This window comes from Artemia franciscana, chromosome 4 (genome assembly GCF_032884065.1).
Source record: "Artemia franciscana chromosome 4, ASM3288406v1, whole genome shotgun sequence".
NCBI classification, from domain to species: domain Eukaryota; kingdom Metazoa; phylum Arthropoda; class Branchiopoda; order Anostraca; family Artemiidae; genus Artemia; species Artemia franciscana.
The window spans coordinates 25339584-25363421 of NC_088866.1; the positions used below are offsets into that span (position 1 = coordinate 25339584).

General features: G+C 36.6%; 1 protein-coding gene across 1 annotated transcript in view; it reads left to right on the forward strand.

Moving 5' to 3' along the window:
* Positions 1-23838, forward strand: part of LOC136026199 (MFS-type transporter SLC18B1-like) — a 155245-nt gene that overhangs the window by 55307 nt on the left and 76100 nt on the right. Inside the window, exon 6 of the mRNA XM_065702524.1 lies at positions 12907-13054. Within this exon, the coding sequence (XP_065558596.1) occupies positions 12907-13054 (148 nt within the window). The remainder of the gene's footprint in view (positions 1-12906; positions 13055-23838) is intronic.

Here is a 23838-nt window from a genome sequence, read left to right on the forward strand (position 1 = left end):
ACATTAGGGTTCTCTGATACGCTGAATCTGATGGTGTCATTTTCGTTAACATCCTATGACTTTTAGGGGGTGTTTCCCCCTATTTTCCTAAATAAGGCAAATTTTCTCAGGCTCGTAACTTTTGATGGGTAAGACTAAATTTGATGAAACTTGTATATTTAAAATCAGCATTAAAATGCGATTCTTTTGATGTAGCTGTTGATATCAAAATTCAATTTTTTAGAGTTTTGGTTACTATTGAGCCGGGTCGCTCCTTACTACAGTTCGTTACCACGAACTGTTTGATTTAACATTTAGAAGGATATCCAGTCTCAGAGCTCTTATTTTAAATCCCGACCGGATCCGATGACATTGGGCAGAGTTGGAGATGGGAACGTAAAATCGTAGAAAACGCTTAGAGTGGAGGGATCGGGATTAAACTTGGTTTGAAAAGTAAGCAAAAGTCTTTGATACGTAATTGACATAACCGGAACGGATTCGCTCTCTTTGGGGGAGTTGGGGTAAGGGTTGATTTCGAAAAATTAGAAAAATGAGGTATTTTTAACTTACGAAGGAGTGATCAGATCTTAATGAAATTTCATATTTAGGACGACCTCGTAACTCAAATCTTTTTTTTAAATTCTGACCAGATACAGTGTCATTGGGAGGAGTTGGTGGGAGGGGGAAATAGTGGAAAACGCGTAGAGTGGAGACATCAGGATGAAACTTGGTGGTGAAGAATAAGCACAAGTCCTAGATACGTGATTGAAGACATAATTGAACTGAATCCGCTCTTTTTGGGGGAGTTGAAGGGGGTGTTAATTCGGGAAAATTAGAAAAATTGAGGTATTTTTAATTTACGAACGGGTGATCGTACCTTAATGAAATTTGATGTTTAGAAGCATATCGTGTCTCAGAGCTCTTATTTTAAATCCCAACCGGATCCGGTGACATTTGGGGGGGGGGGCTGGAGGGGAGAATCTGAAATCTTAAAACGTTTAGAGTAGAGGGATCGGGATGAAACTCCTAGATACGTGATAGGTAGAATCGGACTGAATCCACTCTTTTTCGGGGGAGTTGGACGGGGTATTAATTCGGAAAAATTAGAAAAATTGAGGTATTTTGAACTTAAGAACGGGTGACCGTTCGTGAGATATTTTAAATTTGATATTTAGAAAGAACTCAGATCTCAGAGGTCTTGTTTTAAATCCCCACCTGATCTGGTGAGAATGAGGAGGGGAGTAGGAGGGAGAAACTGAAAATATTGGGAAACGCTTAGAGTGGAGAGATCGGGATGAAACTTGGTGGGTAGAATAAACAAATGTCGTAGATACGTGATTGATGTAACTGGACTGGATCCACTTTCTTTAGGGGAGTTAGGGGTCCATTGCTTTGGGGAGTTTGGTGCTTCTAGACGTGCTAGGACGATGAAAATAGGTAGGCAGGTCAGAGACCTGCACAAATTGACTTTATAAAGTCGTTTTCCCTGAATCCACTATCAGGGAGGGGGGCTGAAGGGAGACGAAAAATTAGAAAAATTAGGTATTTTTAACTTGCGAGTGGGTGATCGGATCTTAATGAATTTTGATATTTAGAAGGACCTCGTGTCTCAGAGCTCTTATTTTAAATCCCGACCGGCATTAAGCCTCTGAATTTCCTGTTAAATTAATAGATTGATTCTTAGAATTTTGCTAGAGCTCATGCCATATGAGCTGTTGGCTCTTCCGACCTCGTCACAAGTGCCATATGAGCTCTTAGTTCTTGTTATATTAATCAAAGGAAGAATAGGTAAGGCATATATAATTCTTATTTACTTATATTTGAAAATCGTTTGTTCATTTTGAAAGCTGTTTCAAAACTGATGCTGTCACCGCATTAAGAAGCAGTTCTTACAAAAAGTAAGATATATACAAAAAATGTATAAAAATGTATAAAAAAATATATTTTTTGTATATACAAAAAAAATATGTCACTGAACCACTATACAAAATTCTTGTTTTTCAACTTCTGTAAGCTAACATTTAACTAGGACAAGCCTTAAGGCCGTGATTAAGTGAACTTGAAAACATCGAGCTTCAAAATTGAAGTAAGGTTAGCCTTCTGTCTTTTAATTCTCTAGAGACCGTTGGTTGTCAAAACTTCAAATAGCACCAATTATCAAGTCTTGTCAAAGGTTTTGATTGACAGCTTCCTTTGGTGAGATGTTTCAGCCGAGAAATAGTAATATATTTGGCTTGGTAAAAATAAGATTTTATTATTTAAAGTAAAATAAAAATTTTAAGATTTAAAATTTTTTAAAAATTTTAAAAATCTTCAATTTTTTACTTAAAATTTAAGTAAAAATAAATTTTATTAGTTAAAGATATACGCAACTTACAAATTAGCTTACGTAAAGAAACTTCTGTATTCTCATATTTTTATTGCATATATGAGGGGTTTCACCCCCTCGTCAGTACCCCACTCTTCACGCTAAAGCTTAAAATTTGTCACAATTTCTTAAGAATGACCCCTGAATAACAAAAGCCGTAGAATAAATAGTTGGAATTTCTAAAAATACTTTAACGTAAAGAGCGAGGTATTAGGAGGTGAGCCCCTCATATGCGTAATAATTTCTGTTCCTTTTAACAGAAATTATTATGGAATATTTACAGGAATTAATATTTACAAGAAAATAATAACAGGAATATTCTGTTCCTTTCAGTTGAAAAACTTTGCCATATTTATTTTTTCATTGTTTTTTTTAAATAATGCTAGAAAATCCTGCGCTCCCTTCATGGAAATTTTCTTCCCCCATGGCAAATTCCTCCGTGAAAAGTTCCCCCAACATATCCCCCTCTTCTCAACCCCTGCCCCCAACCAAATGAAAACGCACGAGAAAACGTCTGTACACTTCCCAATAACCATTACTATATGTAAGCACTGGTCAGTGTTAGTAACTTGTAGCCCCTCCCACGGGGACTGGGGGAATAGGTCATCCCAAACGGCATAGTTGTAAGGATTTTCGACTACGCTGAATAAAATGGCTATCTCAGAATTTTGATCCGGTGACTTTGGGAAAATAATTAGCGTGCGACGGGGGCCTAGGCACCCTCCGATTTTTTTGGTCACTTAAAAAGGGCACTAGAACTTTTCATTTCCGTTAGAATTAACCCTATCGCAACATTCTAGGACCACTGGGTCGTTACGATCACCCCTGAAAAAAACAACAAAAAAAAACAAACAAATAAACACGCATCCGTGATCTGCCTTCTGACAAAAAATACAAAATTCCACATTTTTAAACAGTTCGTAGTAACGAACTGTAGTAAGGAGCGACTAGGCTCAATAGTAACCAAAACTCTAAAAAAATGGAATTTTGATACCAATAGTTATATCAAAAGAATGGCATTTTAATGCTGATTTAAATATATAAGTTTCGTCAAGAATAGTCTTACCCATCAAAAATTACGAGCCTGAAAATATTTGCCTCATTTTAGAAAATAGGGGGAAACACCCCCTAAAAGTCATACGATCTTAACGAAAATCACACCATCAGATTCAGCGTATCAGAGAACCTTGTTGTAGAAGTTTCAAGCCCCAATCTATAAAAATGTGGAATTTCGCATTTTGTGCCAGAAGACAAATCACAGATGCGTGTTTATTTGGTTTTTTTTTCAGGGGTGATGGGAAATTAGAGGGCACCTAGGCCCCCTCCCACGGTCATTTTTACCCGAAGTTACCGGATCAAAATTCTGAGATAGCCATTTTATTCACCATAGTCGAAAAACCCAATAACTATGTCTTTGGGGACGACTTACTCCCCCGCAGTCCCCTTTGGAGGGGCTGCAAGTTACAATCTTTGACCTGTGTGTACATAAAGTAATGGTTACTAAGAAGTGTACAGACCTTTTCAGGGGGATTTTTTTGGTTTGGGGGGGATATTTGAGGGGAGAGGGTTACCGGGGAGGATTCTTCCATGAGGAGCTTCTCATGGGGGAAGAGACTTTCAAGGGAGGGGGCGCAGGATTTTCTAGCATTATTTAAAAAAAAAACAATGAAAAAATAAACATGAAAAGTTTTTTTTCCTACTGAAAGTGAGAAGCAGCATTAAAACTTAAAACGAACAGAAATTATTACGCATATGAGGGGTCTACCTCCTCGTAATACCTCGCTCTTTACGCTAAAGCATTTTTAGTAATTTCAACTATTTATTCTACGGCCTTTGTGATTCAGGGGTCATTCTTAAGGAATTGGGACAAAATTTAAGCTTTAGTATCAAGAGCGAGGTATCAACGAGGGGTGAGCCCCCTCATATCTATATATATATAAATAAGTTGTCTGTCTGTGGATCAGGTGACGTCATGTTTCTGTGTCGACTGACGTCATGAAGTTAGTTGTCGTCATTTTTGCTATGACGGTGACGTCATTAAAGATATTTAAGACATATATGTTCACGTAGAAATCTATTAATGTTTAAGTTTAAAATGACTGATGAACTTACAATGGCAAAAGCCGATGAAGATGCTCAAAGAGTCTATGCCAAAAAACTTGCTGCTGATAGAGAAAGTCAGAAAAGAAAGCGTGCCGAGGAATCAAAAGAACAGCAAGGAAACAGGCTTGAGGCTAAAGAACGCAAAACCGCGCAGTTAGATGAAGATCCACCTGGACAGCGAGAGTCAAAACATATCAAAACTGAAAATGATAGCGATGATGATTGGGTTTGGGATTTTGACTTGGATAAGGTCATCAATGCCTACCAGATTTTAGTTAAAAAAACAAAGGTTCGGCGATATGTATTTCATAGTGAAGCTGAAAAATAAAGAAGAAAAAGAAAACTGAAAAAAGAAAAAATGTAAAAAACTAAAAAATACTAAAAAGAAAAAACACTCAAAGAGAAATTACAGACCGGGACACAAATGACGACCGGGACAGAGGGAATATAAATAACGACCGGGCCACTCAAAGAGAAATTACAGACTGGGATACCGGGACACAAATGACGACCGGGACACAGGGAATATAAATGACGACCAGGACACAGGTATTTAAGAATATCGTTCAAAGACAAATTTTTAATTGTAAGAAGACCGTTGAAAGAGAAATTTCTAATTGTAAAATGACTGAAGAACCTACAATGGCAACGGTACCACCATCTAAGTAGATAACCAGTGGGTTTACGGCCAACCTACCATCTTCAAAGATACCACGATAGGAAGACTCTACACCGTTCACCATAACCTCCAAATTTTCGGTCACTTTAAAAGGGCACTAGGACTTCAGAGGGCAACAAACGAACCGTATCACGTTATTCTTGAACCATTGGTTTTTTACGAATACCCTGGCAATACAAAAAACAAAAAAATACAACAAATAAACACGCATCCGTGAATCTTATTCTGGAAAAAAATCCACATTTTTGCAGGTGGGAGCTTGAAACCTTTACCAAAGGGTTCCGTGATTTTCTAAATCTTACTGTGTGCTTTTCATTAACATTTCCTGACTTTTTCGGGGGTGTTTCTCCTCTCTCTAGAAAATCGCACAAATTTTCTCATGCTTGTTTCTTTTTATGAACATACTAGACTTGAAAAGTTTTATATTTTTGGAATTAGAGTAAAAAGCCAATTCTTTTGATGTATATATTGTTATCGAAGTCCTATTTTTTAGAGTATCGTTTACTACCGGTCCGGGTTGCTCCTTACTTACAGGTCGTTCACGAACTGTTTGATTAACTGACCAGCCTTCGAAAACACTCCCAAAAGGGACACTTGTGATGGGCTTGAACATATATTCATGTCACCTCGTATACATATTTCTGAGACCCACCAGGCCTTGAATGGATCTGTTTTTCTTCAAAGTGAGGACTACCTGCTGAGAATTTGCAGATCCTTTATAGATCCGGCAGCTGACGAAGCATACGTTGCATTGACTACTGAAACATCGCCCTGTACTCTCCACAAACTGGCTTGATTCTGTACTGGCTAAGTCTCAGGCACTGTCACGGCACTCGGATCTATTAATACAGATTTAGCAGCCAGCAAGGCCGAATCCATATCTCTCTTTATTTGTGTGTCAAGAGCAACACTTTGGTTTTGTCGTGGTTTTTTGTGGCACTTGGTATTAACCAAGTGACATATAGCAATCGCAAGTTCTGTCAGTCTGTCTGTCGGTCTGTCTGTCTCTCGGTCCCGGTTTTGCTACTTTTGGCACTTCTAGGTAAGCTAGGACGATGACATTTGGCAGGTGTATCAGAAACCAGATTAAATTAGAAATAGTCGTTTTCACGTTTGACTATCTGGGGGGAGTGGGGGCCGGTTAATTCGGAAAAAATAGAAAAAATGAAGTATTTTTAACTTACGAACGGTTGATCAGATCTTAATGAAATTTGACGTCTGGAAGGATATCGTGTCTCAGAGCTCTTATTTTACATCCCGACCGGATCTGGTGATATGGGGGGGGGGAGTTGGGAGTGGAAAACCTAAAATCTTGGAAAACACTTAGAGTGGAGGGATCGGGATGAAACTTGGTGGGAAAAATAAGCACAAGTCCTAAATACATGATTGACATAGCCGGAACAGATCCGCTCTCTTTGGGGTAGTTTTGGGGGTAACTCTGAAAAATTAGAAAAAATGAGGTATTTTCAACTTACGAACGGGTGATCAGATCTCGATGAAATTTGATATTTAGAAGGATATCGTGTCACAAAGCTCTTATTTTAAATCCTGACCAGATCTGGTGACATTGGGGGGAGTTTGTGGATAGCCTAAAATCATGGAAAATGCTGAGAGTGGAGGGATCGGGATGAAACTTGGTGGGGAAAATAAGCAGAAGTCTTAGATACATGATTGATATAATTGGAACGGATCTGCTCTATTGGGGGGGGAGGGTTAATTCTGAAAAAATAGAAAAAATGACGTATTTTTAACTTACGAAGGAGTGATCGCATCTTCATGAAACTTCATATTTAGAAGGACCTCGCAACTCTGATCTCTTATTTTAAATCTCAACTGGATCCAGCGTCTTTGGGGGATGGGAAGAATGAAAAAAAAAGTCTAAGATACGTGACTGACATACCCGGACCGGATCTGTTCTCTTTGGTGGAGTTGGGGGGGGGGGTAATTCGGAAAAACGAGGTATTTGTAACTTACGAACAGGTGACCAGGTCTTAATGAAATTTGATTTTTAGAAGAATATTGTGCTTTAAAGCTCTTATTTTAAATTCCGACCAGATTCTGTGACATTGGGGGGAGTTGGAGGAGGAAACCGGAATTCTTGGAAAACGTGAAAATTGGGGTATTTTTATCTTACGAATAGGTGGTCGGATCTTAATGAAACTTGATATATAGAAGGATATTATGTTTCAGATGCTCCATTTTCGACTCGAATTGGATTTTAGGACATAGGGGGTTGGAGGAGGGAAACAGAAATCTTGGAAACCGCCCAGAGTGGAGAAATCAGGATGGAACTTGATGGGAAGAATAAGCACAAGTTGTAGATACGTGATTGACATAATTGGAATGGATCCGTTCTCTTTGGAGGAGCTGGGGGGGGGGTGTTGGTTTAGAAAACTTAAAAAAATTGAGGTAGTTTTAACTGTAGAACGGGTGACCAGATCTTAATGAAATTTGACATTGGAAGGAATTCATGTCTCAAAGCTCTTATTTCAAATTTTGACCAGATCTGTTGACATTAGGGGAGCTGGAGGGGGAAATCGGAAATCTTGGAAAACACTTAGAATGGAGGAATCGGGATGAAGCTTAGTGGATAGAATGAGCAAATGTCGTAGATACGTGATTGACGTTACCGTACTGGATTTACTCTCTTTGGAGGAGTTGGGAGGGGAGTGGTTCTGTGATTTGGCGAGTTTGGTGCTTCTGGACGTGATAGGACGATGAAAATTGGTAGGCGTGTCAGGGAACTGCAGAAATTGACTTGATAAAGTCGTTTTCCCAGATTCGAGCATCTGTGAGGCTAAAGGGAGAGGAAAAATTAGAAAAAATGAGGTATTTTTAACTTACGAGTGGGTGATCGGATCTTAATGAATTTTGATATTTAGAAGGACATCGTAACTCAGAGCTCTTATTTCAAATCCCGATCGGCATTAAGTCTCTGATTTTCCTTTTAAATCAATATATTGATTCTTAGAATTTTTTAGAGCTCATACCGTATGAGCTCTTGGCTCTTAGTTCTTCTTGCCTCGTCACAAGTGCCATATGAGCTCTTAGCTTTTGTTTAGAGTTTCTATTACTATTGAACCGGGTCGGTCTTTACTTACAGTTCTTTACCGTGGATTTTTTGATAACCAATTCTCTTACCTAGAATCATCAATCTCTTACTTAAGTGGTTAAGTGGCTACAAAGTTCTGTAAAATTAGTTTACCTTTTTTTTATTATAATATTTGGGTGAACAGAATTCAAAGACAAGTGAAAATAGGATTAAGGATTGTTTGTTAGACCACGGTCGTTTTCAGGGAGTAGGGGTTATGTACTGCTACTGAATGTTGTCTACACTACAAACAAGAGTATGGTTACTGCCCGTTTCTTTAACGGTAAAAGAATAAGACTTATTGCGTATTTGGCGCTTTACTAAAAAGGAATTATATTACAAATATTTGCTTTTGTATTTATTACAACATTGAAAATAAAATGAAAATTACAGTGAAACCAGACCTGGATTTACCAGTAGGCTCCCTAGGCCCTGTGGCTTTCACTATTCCCGGAGTTCTGGGGATTTTCCCGAAAATCTTTTAAAAACGGAGAGACAAAAACGCTTGGGCCTAAAAGCGTCTAAGCTTTAAATCTGGCCCTGGGTGAAACAAAATCTTGAGCTGGTGAGCTTTCAGCAATTCATATCATTATATATCAAATTTTCAGTACTTATACCAGTTAACTTATTAGAGTGGAAACTGGCACTAAATCAAGAACGAAATCATCGATGCCATCTACCGCTTGACGACTTTTTTTTACCCAAAACTGGGGACTCTGCTTCCGGTAGGTCTAACATCTTAAATCCAACCTCCCTACTTAACCTGTTAAGATTTTCTCAAGCTAACCTAGGCATACCCTGTCCAAAATGAATTTTGCTTTAAAAATTTCTTGAAAATAGATAAAGCTGATTAATTATCGCATATGAATAAGCTTTTCTTAGAAACTTTGACTTTTTAATGAAGTCGCCAGACGCTACACTGTAAGTGGTGCTATCTGGTTTTAATCCCTATTTTTCCGTATTAAATTGCCGAAGATTGAGTTTTTTGACATCCCCTTGTATATACACATACAACTGGCATCGAATAACATATTACTTTAAGAAGACGCAAGGTCCCATTTGAATTAGTTTCAATTAGTTAAGTGGGACCATATATATTAGAGATGGTTCAGCTTCAGTCCAGGTGGAACCAAATTCCAAGAATTGTCATTACGAGATTCAACATCAAAGAAAATATCAAAAACATTAGTTGTTATAAAATTTGAATTTTCTTTATTTTTTGTGGCTTCGATCCGCAATTTGGCCGTGTGGGATATATATCTTAAAAAACAAGGAAAAATCAGGAGTTCAGTTTTCATGAAAAGGGCCTATATATGGAACTATGCAGTTTTCGGTAGTAGCCAACACCTTAAAAAGAAACTCCTTGCGATTCAAAAATATGTGTTTAAGGCGCATTCTAAATTTTCATTAGATACAAAAAAAAACAAAAAACCAACAAACAAATGCTGCTGTACGACAGAAGATGTCTTAGCCAGTTATTACTGAAGTTATAAAATACCGGGATTGAGAGATATATATTGCATGCAATTATCAAAATTATTGGCTACGAATCTTTCAAACAAAATAAACAAAAGTTACGAAAAATCCATTTGCCTGTGAATCTTCCGAGCAAAAAATTATTGGGAAGGCCAGTCGCTTCCCATTCCCTTTCAAATTACTTAGATCCGCTGCTTTGTTCGGCGAAGATGAATTCACATTTCATTACCTTCTCTTAAAGTACGAAACTAGTAATTCCTCTGAGAAATGGATTTTTAAAGTTCCTGAATTGAAAAATGCCAGAATAATTTTCATATTGAGGTTGGTTGACTTTTTATCAGCTCTTTTGGGAAGATCTTGGTGGGGATTTAAGTTAAATATTTTTGATCTTCCTGACGAATTTTACGTTTTCTGAAAGTCTTCATAAAAATTTATTTAGAAGGCAAAGACTTTTATCATCAAGTATTGAGAAAAGAAATTGGCCCTGTTTAGTTAAATCTTTTTTTCTTTTTTTTACACACCAGATTACATCTGATAATGGTTTATAATTGTTTTAAGAGGTAGAATTTTGGGAACTTAGGTCCGGATATGTATAAGGAGGAGGATCTTTGGATAGGGGCCGCTCCTCCAACATACCGAGGTTGCTTTGATTGTCTATAAGTCCTATATTCCTTTCACAACTCACCCTTTCCTCATTGTTTTTCTAGATTGGGCCTGCGAAAAATTTTACTCCTACCAGTAGTAAATATGTGTTTCCAATCAACTCTTTTGATGGTTTATCAACTAAACTCTATCAACTCTCTTTGTTTTCTAGATGAAGTTGGGGTAACACATTAATTTAATGTTCTGCAGACGTAATTTATTTGAAAAGACATGATGAAAGCAAGAGCTTAGCTCAAAGCGTTAAGAATTTGGGGAAACTCAAACAAAAACTATGCGCAAAGATCAAAATACTACTGGAGGTGTAGTTAATTTCAAAATGAGAGAAGCTGTAATCATAGAAGAATCTGAGAACAAGATTGATTGCTGCATAATGAATCATACAAAGATGATAATTCTGAAAACTTGAAAAAAACTGAATATATGAAAACTATGAATGACAATTTATTAATATTGTGTTATGGATTAATTAAATGAACGATTATATTATTAGAGAGCTGATGCAATTTTGCAAAAAAATACAGAAAAAAAACAGAAATGTAACTAAGTACTTAGGAATGGCTATTCTTTTCTTGATTCCTTTTAGGTTATGTCAATAACCTTTTCGACAGTAATTATTAGCAACCTACTTGCATATAATATTTATATATTAATTATATTATTATTTATATGTTATGTAATTTATCCATTATTCGTGTTTTATGTTATATTATTTATATCTTTTGTAATTTTTTAACGTCGTATTTATGTTTTATTTTGAATAGGTACATATAGTCTTATTTATTATTCATATACCAGGGAAAAAACAGACAAATAATCGCATATACGTGATCTTTACTCTGGGAAAAATGCGAAATTCGATATCTTATAGATTAGACGTTAAAACCACTACAGTAGGGTTTTCTAATGTTTAATATGCTGAATTTTAATAGTGTGATTTCCAATAAGATCACTTGAACTCTGGGAGTGTGTATCCTCTTTTTAAAAAATCAGGCGAATTTTTTCAGACTCGTAGCTTTTGATGGGCGACATTAAACTTAAGGAATTTTGCATATTTAGAATCAGCATAAAAGACTAATTTTTGGATGCGTTATTGTTATCAAAATTACTTTTCTTTAAAGCTTCGGTTACTATAAGTTTGATCACTCCTTACATACAGTTTGTTACCCCAAAATGTTTGACTTGTATTAACACTCATGGCAGAGATAACCTTTTGTGATCATTGATCCAATTCACGGTCAGAGTAGTCAGGCATAGCTAGTCGATATTATAGGGTAGTTAGATAGAGATTTATTTATTATAGATTTATATATTATTTATTGTAGCTAGTCAATATTATAGGGTTGGTAGAGATACAATAGAACAGAGTTTACTTGCAGATATTGCGACCCGAAAACTTTTAATTCTTGTTACTATATTTCTGACAAAAAGCTAAGCAGGTTTGAAAATTGAAAGTTGTTTGTTTCTTGAGAATTCGCATTTTGTCGTTTGTCTAGATTTTGCTCAGCATTGGTTAACTCAAAGAACTGGCTAACCAGTTATAAAAAGCAGGTCGATTTTTCTCGAAGAAAAACGAATAATATTATTGGCTTGCAAAAATACGTCACAATAAAAACAATGGAGTTTTATCACACTTTATAACATGGATGTATAAGATAGTAAGCTCTCTTTATTATAAATATTTGATGGATCTGAATCAGCATCATAAAAAGTATCCATAATGTATCTGTTTTTGTGTAACTGAGATCGTTAGCTCAGTGCACAATCAATTATCAGGTTCTTGTTGTTTTTTTTGTTTTTTTCTTTTTGGCCGAAGATAAAATTGCTCAAGAGATCTTTCAATCTTTGTAATGCGACTTTCAATGGTTTCTTCTCGTTTTGTGATATGCTCTCTCAGTGATAAATGGATCTTTATTCACCCCAGGAAAAAGATTTCCCAATGAAATGTTAATATCATGTTTTCCAGAGGAATTGTCTAAGGATAGTCTTAGGAACCCTGTTCGAAAACCATACGTCAAACAATCAGCTGTGTGGGGATTACCTATGTTGACCGGGCATCGAATGAAGACCCGTCATGCTCCCGCAGCTCCTGCATCATCATGGACAAGACCAAAGTCAACAGCTCCACTGATTGGGTCATATTCAACGAATGTTAGAAAACCAGTTGCCACAAATCACCTTTGAAGTACTGGTAAACAATACGCACACCCGAGGCCGACCTCGTGAGAGATGGGCTGATAATTTTCATGCCAATAATCTTTACCAGTTAGTGCCAGACAGGTCAAAATATCGCCACCATACTCATCAAATCTCTTGAAGTAAATTAGCCACAAAAGCCGGACCGGACTTAAGTCAAGTAAGTCATTTGAACGAAGTAGGAAATCTATGAAAGGGAGGAAACACTAAAATTCTGGCTAGGGGGGATGAAAGAGACCTTTTGTAGTTATCTTGGCCTCAAAGGACCTTGCAATGCCGTAAGTTGCTTGTAGTATTAGTAGTAGTATTAACATTTTTCTCTCCCAGATCGCTGAAATTTGCTCTTTTTTTTAGATTTTTGGAGTTCTTTCCCCCGGGAGCATCGTTCATTGGAGTATCCATCGCAATTAGGGTTGTACATGCAATTGGCAACTCTGCGTGTGTTGTCTCTACATTTACTTATAGTGCTGTGGAGTTTCCTGATTCCGTGGCTCGTATTTTTGTAAGTATTTCAAGGTGTTTAGTTATAGTACAAAATCTTCAGCTGAAACATATAAAATTGATGGCAGGTTAGAGCGAATGGTAATGATCAATTTTCCTATGAAATAACGTACTACAGGTAAATAGAACTTATTTGACTTATGAAGGTGTGATATCTCCTAACTATATCCATGAAATTATTAATGAGCTAGATCAAAGTTTAGTGCCTGACTCTTGAATAGTTTTGCCAGATCCAGCACATTCGTGCTATTAGGACACTTTTTAAGTTGGTTGGGCATTTGAGTTCTTCAAATTACTGCATTTTTCAAAGCCATTTTCTAACAATTACAGCCTCGGCATATTTTCAGCAAGCATATAAAATGGTGCTTTTGGGGGATTTTCACTTTTTCGCTGTGCCATCCTAAATCAGTCGTCTAATAACACTGTTCTGGAGCCTACTGGAATTACCGGTGTTTTTTTTTTTTTTTTTTTTTTTTTTATAGAAAACGATGATGAGGTAGAGCCAATTTTAGTGACCAATTATGGGCTAGTTGTGTCAAATAGGGTGCGTCCGCACAACTTTTAATGACCAATTCTGGTGGCTACGAAACATCGAGTAAGATATGCTATATGTTTTTTCAGGAATAGTCTAAAGAGAGTTATTACATAGGAAATTTTCTGCGGCAATTGTTTCGGGCACTCTTTTGACTGGCCGTATATCAAAACAATAAGCTATGCCAAAATATGGTCTGATTCCACTTTCTAGGACTACAATGAAAAAAGAAAATAAGTTGGATCAGAAAGTACTTAATGGAAACTTGAACTTCACTGGAGGGAGGAATAGGGAAGTTTTGAATAGATTGACCGGAATGAAAAGCGTACGTATCTGGATTTGGCCTCAGGTGGCTTGGTGCTGCATTAGGTTTTCACTTGTATTCATTTAATTCTGGATTGAAAAAAAAATCAGGAAACCAATTTTCTGGTAATAAGACCTAAACCCGGTAACCTGACAATTCTAGTGACCAGGTCTCGAGCCAATATAAAATGATAGATTGTACTGCCATACATCTAAAAATATAAGATTTATTAAATTTAAAATTAACTAGTGAAAGCTATGAGCCTTAGGAAATTTGTGTAATATACGAAAATGGGGAAACAACTATTGAGGTTTAAGTTTCTATATGCAAAAATAGGTGATTCTATATTTTTACCAAGAAATTTGATAACGGTTGTGTATGTTTTTTTTCACAGGACTACCATATGAAAGTAGTGGTCATAGAATATGGAAAAAAGGCTTATTCGAACAGGAATTCGGAGTTCATGTGCCTTTTTAGATAATAAAAGAGATCTTCCCTGAGAAAAGTGCCGATTAATATAATTTTCTTCTGCAAATCCTGACTTTTGGTCCGAAAAGGAATAAAATGATACGGTATCGAATAAAGATGTTATGAATACCAGTCAGTTTAGAATCATTAATGATTTGTTCATGGATAGAGCATAAGTTTCATATCCTACCAAAGCAAAGTGCCATCTACTGTTTTTTATCGCAAAACCCAAACTTTGGCTCGAACAGAGCCAAAATACTATCGAGATAGTTACATGAGATTGCCTGAGATCGGCTTATAGCTATTGAAAAGTTCTATGAATATCCTCCTAGTTTTAGACATCATGCTGCCATTTGGTGACGTGTTCGACCCTAATCGTTTGTATAGTCTATGCAAAATGAAGAGCTATTATATAGGATTTTTATTCGTATTAAAAATGTTTTACAGTGTTGTATTGGTGGACGCCAGCTATTGAGGTAGAGTAGAAAGTCAGTTTCATTTTTGATGGAAGGGAAGACTACTGAACCAAAAAAATTGTATTTATAGGAACAGATTCTCCTTTTCGGTGTAATGAAATGTTTTTGGGGTCCCCAGGCTGTCATAACTCCTTCCTCTGTCCTTGGAAAAGAAGCCTTGCTTTCATAGTCTCGTAAGGACATCGGAGTGGATCATTTATGAGTCTACCTAGTCAGAACCGTGACTGAAAACAGCGATAAAAGATGACAATGAGGAGCGGTGCCTGTCGAGGAAATTTAGCCCAGTAAGCAACACAACATTCCACTGGATCCTGACACATGAACGATTTTTCTGGGTTTCGTTTGTTTTTGTGGGCTTTTTTAGGCTGGACAATCTATCCCTGCGTATTTTTTGTTTTTTTATACTATTATGCAGTGCATCTCAGATGTAGTATAATGGTTGCAGGCATGTATATATAATGTGTCTGTATTTAATATTCCTTTTTATGTGAAATTAGGAGTTAAGCAGGGTTGTGTTCGATCTCGATTTACATAGATTTTTTGGATGACTTTGTCCTAAGGAAAACTGCAAAAGCCATGGTAGAACATGGAATCAAATGGGAAGGCAAAATTCTCCTAGACTTTGATCATGCAAATGATTTAAGTATCCTAGAAAAAAATATTACCAAAATAGATGTATTTCTGGAGATTTTTTGGAGATGTATTTCTGATACGTTTGAAATTTAATTTTGAGAGAGTTACTTAGACTAGCTACTTGCATTTATTATTTTTTTTATTGGCGCTTTCTAGGAGATACAAGAGACTATTAATAAATGAGGGTGAAGAGGGGATGTTAGGCAACTAGAAAATTGATCAAGTGGATAGGACACTCGGCTAGGTAGTATTATCAGTAAATATGGTAAATGCAGTGAAGATGTAAAAAGCAGAATAGCCAAGGCGTAATATTTTTTTAACAGTTAAAGACAAGTTTGGAAGATACGTCGTAGAACCAATTTTAGAATATTGGAAGCCACAGTAATGATTGATCAGACATGGTTCTGAGACGTGGGAACTTCGAAAAGCTGAGGAAGATTGGTTAAATGTTTTCCATGGATATTGTCTAAGGATAGTCTTCGGTACTCGGTTGAATGACCGTATATCAAACAATAATCTGTGCAGCAAAGTGATTCAATCGCACTTTCTAAGACTATAATGAAGAATTAATTAAGAAGGCTAGGCCCTTACTTTGCGGGTAAATGATGACAGATTTCCAAAAATAAGGCTTTCTTGGCCATCCATCCGACACCAAACGAAAAGGAGATGACCCCAGAATGGAGTGGTAAGAGGTCATAAGGAAGTACTTCAAGGGAACTGAGCTTCATGACAGGGTGTGGAGAGGGACAATTTGATTAGACTGAGATAAAAAAGGAGCGGGCACAGCTATTTTGGCTGTAGGTGGCCTGGTGCTGCAGTGGATTGTTAGAATAATGAACTCTTAACTTTTCGTGAGATCCCCGGTCAACGCGAAGAGGGTATTTAACCTCTAGCATCTTCCCATTTGGAGTAATGCTTTTGGACTAAGCATTTAATATGGATAATAAGGGGGAATGGTGCCCGGACATAGTTGCACTATCAAGTGGCTTTGTGCGTTATTAGGTTTTTAGATGACCTCTTGATAAGCATGGGGTACTATGGAAATTGTTGGGCACTGTGGGCTAATTTTTATGCAAGTCTATATTGATAGTATGTAATTCTTTAGTTATTTTTATTATTTTGTTTTTGTTGCAATGGCTTGTTGGCTGTATTATGTAGTGAATTCCATATTATATTCTTATCTGACCAAATATAAAAGTGAGGGGGGGGGGCACTTGCCCAGGAGCAATATTTCTTTAAACAAATATTCCCCTAAAATATAAACATCATTTTATTAAAAATCCTTTTGGGATTTTTGGACCCTCTTTAAAAAAGGGCTCATCTTTTTCAGGGAACACTCTCGTTCTCTATGAATTATTATGCAAAATTTAAACTTTAATGTTATGACCAGGAACAGATATGGCTGAAGCTCCCCTCATATAACAGGATAATTGCTGAAGGCTAAATGTCACTCTTTACTTTCATTTCAAGAAATTGTTGTTGTTGTTGTTGTTGTGTTGCGAGACCAACACCTCAGTTTTGTCGTGTTTTTTTTTTCCTAGAACCCCGATTTCAGCTTATTCCTAGAAAGTGGTAAGGGTCTAACCTCTGCGGTTTTTACGGAAAGTGTGGATCTTAGGCCGGATGATTGTGAATGTGACTTTGCATTTTGGAAAGCTTTGTAGATTTCTTGCCTGGGGCCAAAAATCTATTGTTTCTGCCCATTTCTATTCGTGATTTCAGCTGAGTTAATCATTTGGTTTTTTGCACTCGGGATTGCGGTAGAGAAATGGTATTAGATGTGCCTCTTAAACCTTAAAAGTTCTCTCATTGCTAAGGAAATTAGAGTTTATCCTTCGCTCCTTGCTAAGTGATGACGTTAGAAACTTGGCCTACGGCAAAAAGTCAACTTTTGAACTAAGATAGATAGATTTTTATTTCTTGACGGCAGTCGATAGCTCTTGATGAGCTGATCCAAGTATATTTCATCCATTTTTTGGTAGAAAAATTCCTTCATGAGATATATCATTTTGAAAGCTTAAAGAGGTTGACTACTTCAGTAGTAAGGTACACACTGGAACCAAAAATTGGCCGATACAGAAATGGTATCATATATGCCTCTTAAACTTTAAAAGTTTTTTCATTGCTAAAAAAAATTAGAGGTTATTCTTTTCTCCTTTCTAAATGATGACGTTAGAAACTTGGCCTACGGTAAAAAGTCAACTTCTGAACTAAGACAGATAGATTTTTTTTTTCAACGGCGGCCGATAGCTCTTGATGAGCTGATCAAAATATATGTCATTCATTTTTTGGTAGAAAAATTCCTTCATGAGATATACCAGTTTGAAAGTCTAAGGGGCTGACAACTTCAGTAGTAAGGTACACACTGAAACCAAAAATGGGCCAATACCAATTTTGAGACATATAGGGGAGTTTTAAGCAACTATCGTCTGTTAGCTCATAATCATCATCGGCAATAAGGGGTGCGCAACTTTTGCTAGTTGATGTACCTATTATTTGTTTTCGGTGTATTTGATGGTAAGACCAATTTGGTTCTAGTGGTAAGACATGGACTTGTAAGTAATAATCAGCTGTTGGGCTACAGTCGTTTTTAGCGATGAGGGGTTTGCGGCTTTTGTTAGTTGCAATGAGGGGTTTGCAACTTTTGCGAGTTGGTGTACCTAGTATTTATTTTAAGATCCTTACAGATTAACAACTTTAGCAATTAATCAAAGCGAGGAAACAAAACCAAAGTGTTTTGTTCTCGCAACACTACTCGGCAAAGCGGAACAAAGATTGCCGCAACACCTCATGATCTTGTTTAATCTCAATCAATCGTAATAAGTAAGAAGGTTCTGGTTATCTTAGATAACCAGATTTTATTTGATTTCCTCAAGACAAAAAAAATGAAAAGGAGGCATGAACTACCAAAATCAGTTTGAATGAAGCCTGATTTTTTGAAATGGTTACACAGAAACATAGACAACATAGACAAAATATAGTCTAAAAGTTATAAAAAAATGGAAATCAATTTTTGATATAAAAAAAGGCCCGTATGTAGTTATGCAGCTTTTTGAAATAACGGGTGCCAAATCAGACAGTTTGTGGTAACGAACTGTAAGTAAGGAGCGACCCGGCTCAATAGTAGGCCTAATCAAAATTAAAAAAAAACGAATTTTGATACCAAAAGATATATCATAAGAATCATCCTATTATGCTGATTTCAAATATATTATTCCCATTAAGTTTAGTCTTACCCATTAAATGTTACGAGCCTGAGAAAATTTGCCTGATTTTCAAAAAAGGAGGAAATACCCCCTAAAAGTCATAGAATCTTAATGAAAATCACACCATCAGATTCAGTGTATCAGAAAACCCTACCACACAGGTTTCAAGCTCCCATCTGCAGATGCATGTTTTGCCTGAAGAAAGATCACGGATGCATGTTTATTTGTTGTTTTTTCCCTAGGGATGATTGTATCGACCCAGTTGTCCTAGAATATCGTGATAGGGCTCATTCTAATAAAAATTAATTTTTCTAATGTCCTTTCCAAGTGACCAAATAGATTGGATGGCAACTAGGCCCCCTCCCCCTTTTTGCCAAATCAACCGATCAAAATTTTGAGATAGCTAATTTGTTCATTATAGTTGAAAGGCCTATTAGTTATGCCTTTGGGTATAACATGACCCCACTGCTCCAGGGGAAATGTCTAAGTTATAAAATGTGCCAATTGTTTACGCATAGTATTTGTTATTTGGATGTATGCATGCCTTTTGAGGTGTAGGGGGATAAATTTCCTGATATTTTTTTTCCTCGGAGAATTTTTCATGGAGAGGGTTTCCAGGGAGTGAACTTGTCAGGGGAGATATATGCACTGTGGGATTTTGCCAGAATTCTTATTCAAAATTCTTTGTATATGTCTTGCTTTCTCTTTTCTGTTTCAATTTTACGCGTAGAATTGCTAATAGTAATTGCCCGCGGTAAGTTTTCACCGGGATTGAATTGTCTCGAGAATGTTTCCGTAGGGAAGGGAATTTCTCCGTAGATGTGGGGCCAGAATTCCTGGCATTATTAAAATAAGTTAAGAAATTAATTTAAAAAAACAAGTATTTTTCAACTGAAAGTAAGGACCAGCATTAAAACTTGAAACGAAAAGAAGTTGTTACGTATATGAAGGGGTCGTCCCCTACTTAGCACCTCGCTCTTTACGATAAAGCTTGAATTGTTTCTTAATTCTTTAAGAATGACTCCTGAAACACAAGGGCCGTTTAATTAGAACAATAAGGCGCTTTTTTAAGAGTATCAGAAAACTTTAGAGTAAAGAGTTAGGTGTCGAGGAGGGGGCAAACCCCTTCAAATACGTGATAATCTCTGTTCGTTTGAAGTTTTAATTTTTCTCCTTACTTTCAGTTGAAAAAAAAAACTTGTTTATTTATTTAATGTAAAAAAAAGAAATGTGGTTAAAAATCAATGTAGCACACAAATCAAAAGATATAGCTTTCCTTTGAATTTTTACCCAAGAAAAGGGTTGTCAAATGTAGATAGTTAGCTTATTTATTTGTTTTTCGGAGCAACCTAATAACAACTAGACCTACGTTGCCTGGGCAACGTGAAGTGTTGCGGCAACCTTTGTCCGGCTTCGCCGATAAAAGTGTTGCGAGAGCAACACTTTGGTTTTGTTTCTTCGCTATCGGTTAAATTCTGAAGTTGTCAAAACTATCAAAGCATTCAAAACGGCATATTCAAAGCAGAACACAATCAGTAATCACATGATCAAGTTCTTCAGCGTTGAAAAAACAACAGCAAAAGAATATCGGAAGAAGGGACTAAATTGAGTTTGCAGCCAGTTGAACTTTATCCTTTTCAATCGTAGACATCGTGACCGATGGAAACTTGGAACATTATCTTACATAATCTAGTTGGTATTATAAAGCTATTCGTGACTTTTCAGGATCAAATACCATAGATGTGCACCAATTTGCACAAATTTTTAGCCTCTGATGAACCTCCTCTAGCAACCGATTCTTACTTACAAGTCCCTCTCCCGTGATATACATCCAAGTTCACCGGAAACAAATAATGGGTACACCAACTAGCAAAAGTTGCAAACCCCTTGTCGCTGAAGTCATTGTAGCCTAACAGCCGATTATTACTTACAACTCCCCTACATGTCTTACAATTGGGAACCAATTTGTTCTTACCATCAATTACACCAGAAACAGATAATAGGTACACCAATCAGCAAAAGTTGCAAACCCCTCATTGCCAAAGATGATTTTAAGCTAATAATCGACTGTTGCTTGGAAGTCCCCTACATATCTCACAATTGGTATCGGCCTATTTTTGGTTCAAGTGTGTACCTTACCACTGAAGTTGTCAACCCCTTGAAACTTTCAAACTGGTGTATGTCATGAAGGAATTTTTGTAACAAAAAATGGATGACATATACTTTGATCAGCTCATCAAGGTCTATCGATTGTCATTGAAAAAAAAATTCTATCTGTCTTAGTTCAAAAGTTGACTTTTTTGCCGGAGGCCAACTTTCTAACACCACCACTTAGAAAGGAGCAAAGGATAAGCTCTAATTTCTTTAGCAATGAGAGAACTTTTAAAGTTTAAGAGGTATATCTGATACCATTTCTCTATTGCAATCCCAAGTAGAAAAAAAAAGAATGGTAAAGTCAGCTGAAATCACGAACAGAAATGGCTAGAAACAATAGATGGCAGCACTTTCGGACCCGTGGGAAAATCGCACTTTTTTGTTTCTGTAAATTTTTCTATTTATCATTCAAAGAAGATATATTGGCTGTGGGGCCGGGGTACTACCGCATATATTTAACACTTATAGATTTTAGTCCATCTTCAATTTGAAACTGGTGCCTGCCTGCTTGCCTGCTAGAACGGAGCTTTCCACTCGAAAGCAGAAACATGGTTTGATGAAACGAAAGCTTGGCTGCAAAACTTCAGATACTCCTCTCTGACATAGGCTATATAACTCCACTTCACTTCGCACACCATAGGCTCTGGCTCGAGGACAAGCAAAAACCATCCTTTTTGACCCCAGGCAAGAGTTCTACGGAGCTTTCCAAAATGTAATGTCATATTCATCAATCCGGCCTGAGGTCCACACTTTCCGTAAAAACCGCACAGGTTAGACCCTTACCAGTTTCCAGGAATAAGCTGAGATCGGCGGCATAGGAAAAAAAAAACAAAAAAAAAACGGGACAAAACCAAAGTGTTGCTCTCGCAACACAATAATGAAAAAGCAGTACTGCCTTAATCATTTCATAATTTTAAAAAAATGAAGTAAATCTTAGAAAATTGTCAGGTTTCATTTATGAATACATAAAAGGTGTCAAGAGGACACGAATGTGTTTTTTTTTCATTTTGTTTTATTTTTGTGGTATATTGTGGTATATTATCCTTGGTGTATTAATGTTACTCTTATAATATTTATGTGATTGAATTTGGTCTACTTTTGGTGTTTTCTGGAAAACTGGACCTGAAACCTGGGAAACTCAACCAATCAATACACCCATTTTTATGAGGTGGCATGAAACACACTTTTTGGCTGCAGCTTAATTGGTTTAGTTTTCGAGATTCCTGGCGCAGTTTTCTAAATTTGATAAATGTATAAGTACTCGACACAGGGGATGCTGACCGTAATTTTGACCCCTCCCCCCAGGTGCTGTACCGTAAGACAAAGTATCCCTATTACCTACATTTTGATTGCGTGGTGTGCTATGTCTCATTGTCTTACATCAAAACCCTAAGCAAAGAAAAAAAATATGTTTAGCCTAAGTTATTACCTGTAACCAGTAAAGTATATTTGAAAATTAGCGTCGAGAGTAAAGGACTAACCCCCAAAAAATGAGGGTAGTCTGCCATCTTTGTTAAAGAGTCAGAAAACCATATTTGCATGTAAACACCCAATAGCTGTTAAATTCCAAAGAAAACTAGATTTTTAAATCCAGGTAAAGAGTGATGTTATTACTAAATGTAGCAAAATTATCTTGGTTGTGAGGACTGTTATTCTCATTAGCCCCCCGACCTCTGCAACGTTCAAACAGTACAGTAGGCTTTACTGAAAATCTATTTCAACATAACATATGCCCGATCAGTTGCTAGAAGGGGTGTATTGCTTCAATGGGGAAATATTGTCTTTCCCATTTATGGTAATTAATATTTGAAATCGAAGTGAAAATATTGAAAAACAGATGTAACTTAGTATAAGATAGTGAAGCTTTGTAAGAAAAACTTCTTTTATAGATAATAAAAGATAAAACTCTGAATATTTCTGCTAAGCACATAGCCTACGTATAAAAACGCCATTGTTGTGCATAAAATAAGAATAAAAGCAAAAGATCGCTCACAGTAAGTCATATCTAATGCACCTAAAAAACGACATGAGATATTTCTGAATTTTCTTCTTGTATGTCATCATTTTGGCAAAATTCAATATTTGTGGAATCAAACAATAAGGCAGGATGACTCCTGCATTTTTAATTTGGCTAAATTATGCATATCAAATTGGTGCTTATCTACTACATCCAAAAACAACTAGACCTATGTTGCCTGAGCAACGTCAATTGTTGCGGCAACCTTTGTCCGGCTTCGCCGAATAAATTTGGTTGTGTTTCTTTGCTATGGGTTAAACGCTGAAGTTGTCAACCTATCGAAGCTTTTAAAACGTTATGTTCAAAGAAGAACGCGATCAGTAATCACATGATTAAAGGCTATTCCTCTGCGTTGAAAAAACAACAATAACAAAAGAATATTGAAAGAAGTGACTAAATTGTTTTTGCAGCCAGTTGAAGTTTATCCTTTTCAATGGTAGATATCGTGACGGATCAAGACTTGGAACAGTATCTTATATAATCTAGTTGGTAGAGCTATCCGTAACTTTTCAGGATCAAAATACCATAGATGACACTATTAATTATTACGAAACTGCCTCGTTTTTTTAAGTTATCGTTTGTACCCGTTGCGTAAACACTTGATTCTAGGTTACAGTGAGTATGGGTAGGCTACACCAACTAGCAAAAGTTACAAAACCCTCTTCACTAAAGATGATTGTAGCCTAACAGACGATTATTACTTACAAGTCCCCTACATGTGTTACCACTGGAACCAACTCGGTCGTATCATCAAACACACTGGAAACAAACAAAAGGTGCACTAAATTACAAAATTTGCAAACCCCTCACTGCCGAAGATGATTATGAGCTAACAGCTGACCTTTCCTTACAAGTCCCCTACATGTCTTACAATTGGTATCGGCTTAGTTTTGGTTTATGTGTATACCCTACTACTGAAGTTGTCAACCCCTTGAAACTTTCAAACTAGTATATCTCATGAAGGAATTTTTGTATCAAAAAATGGATGACATATA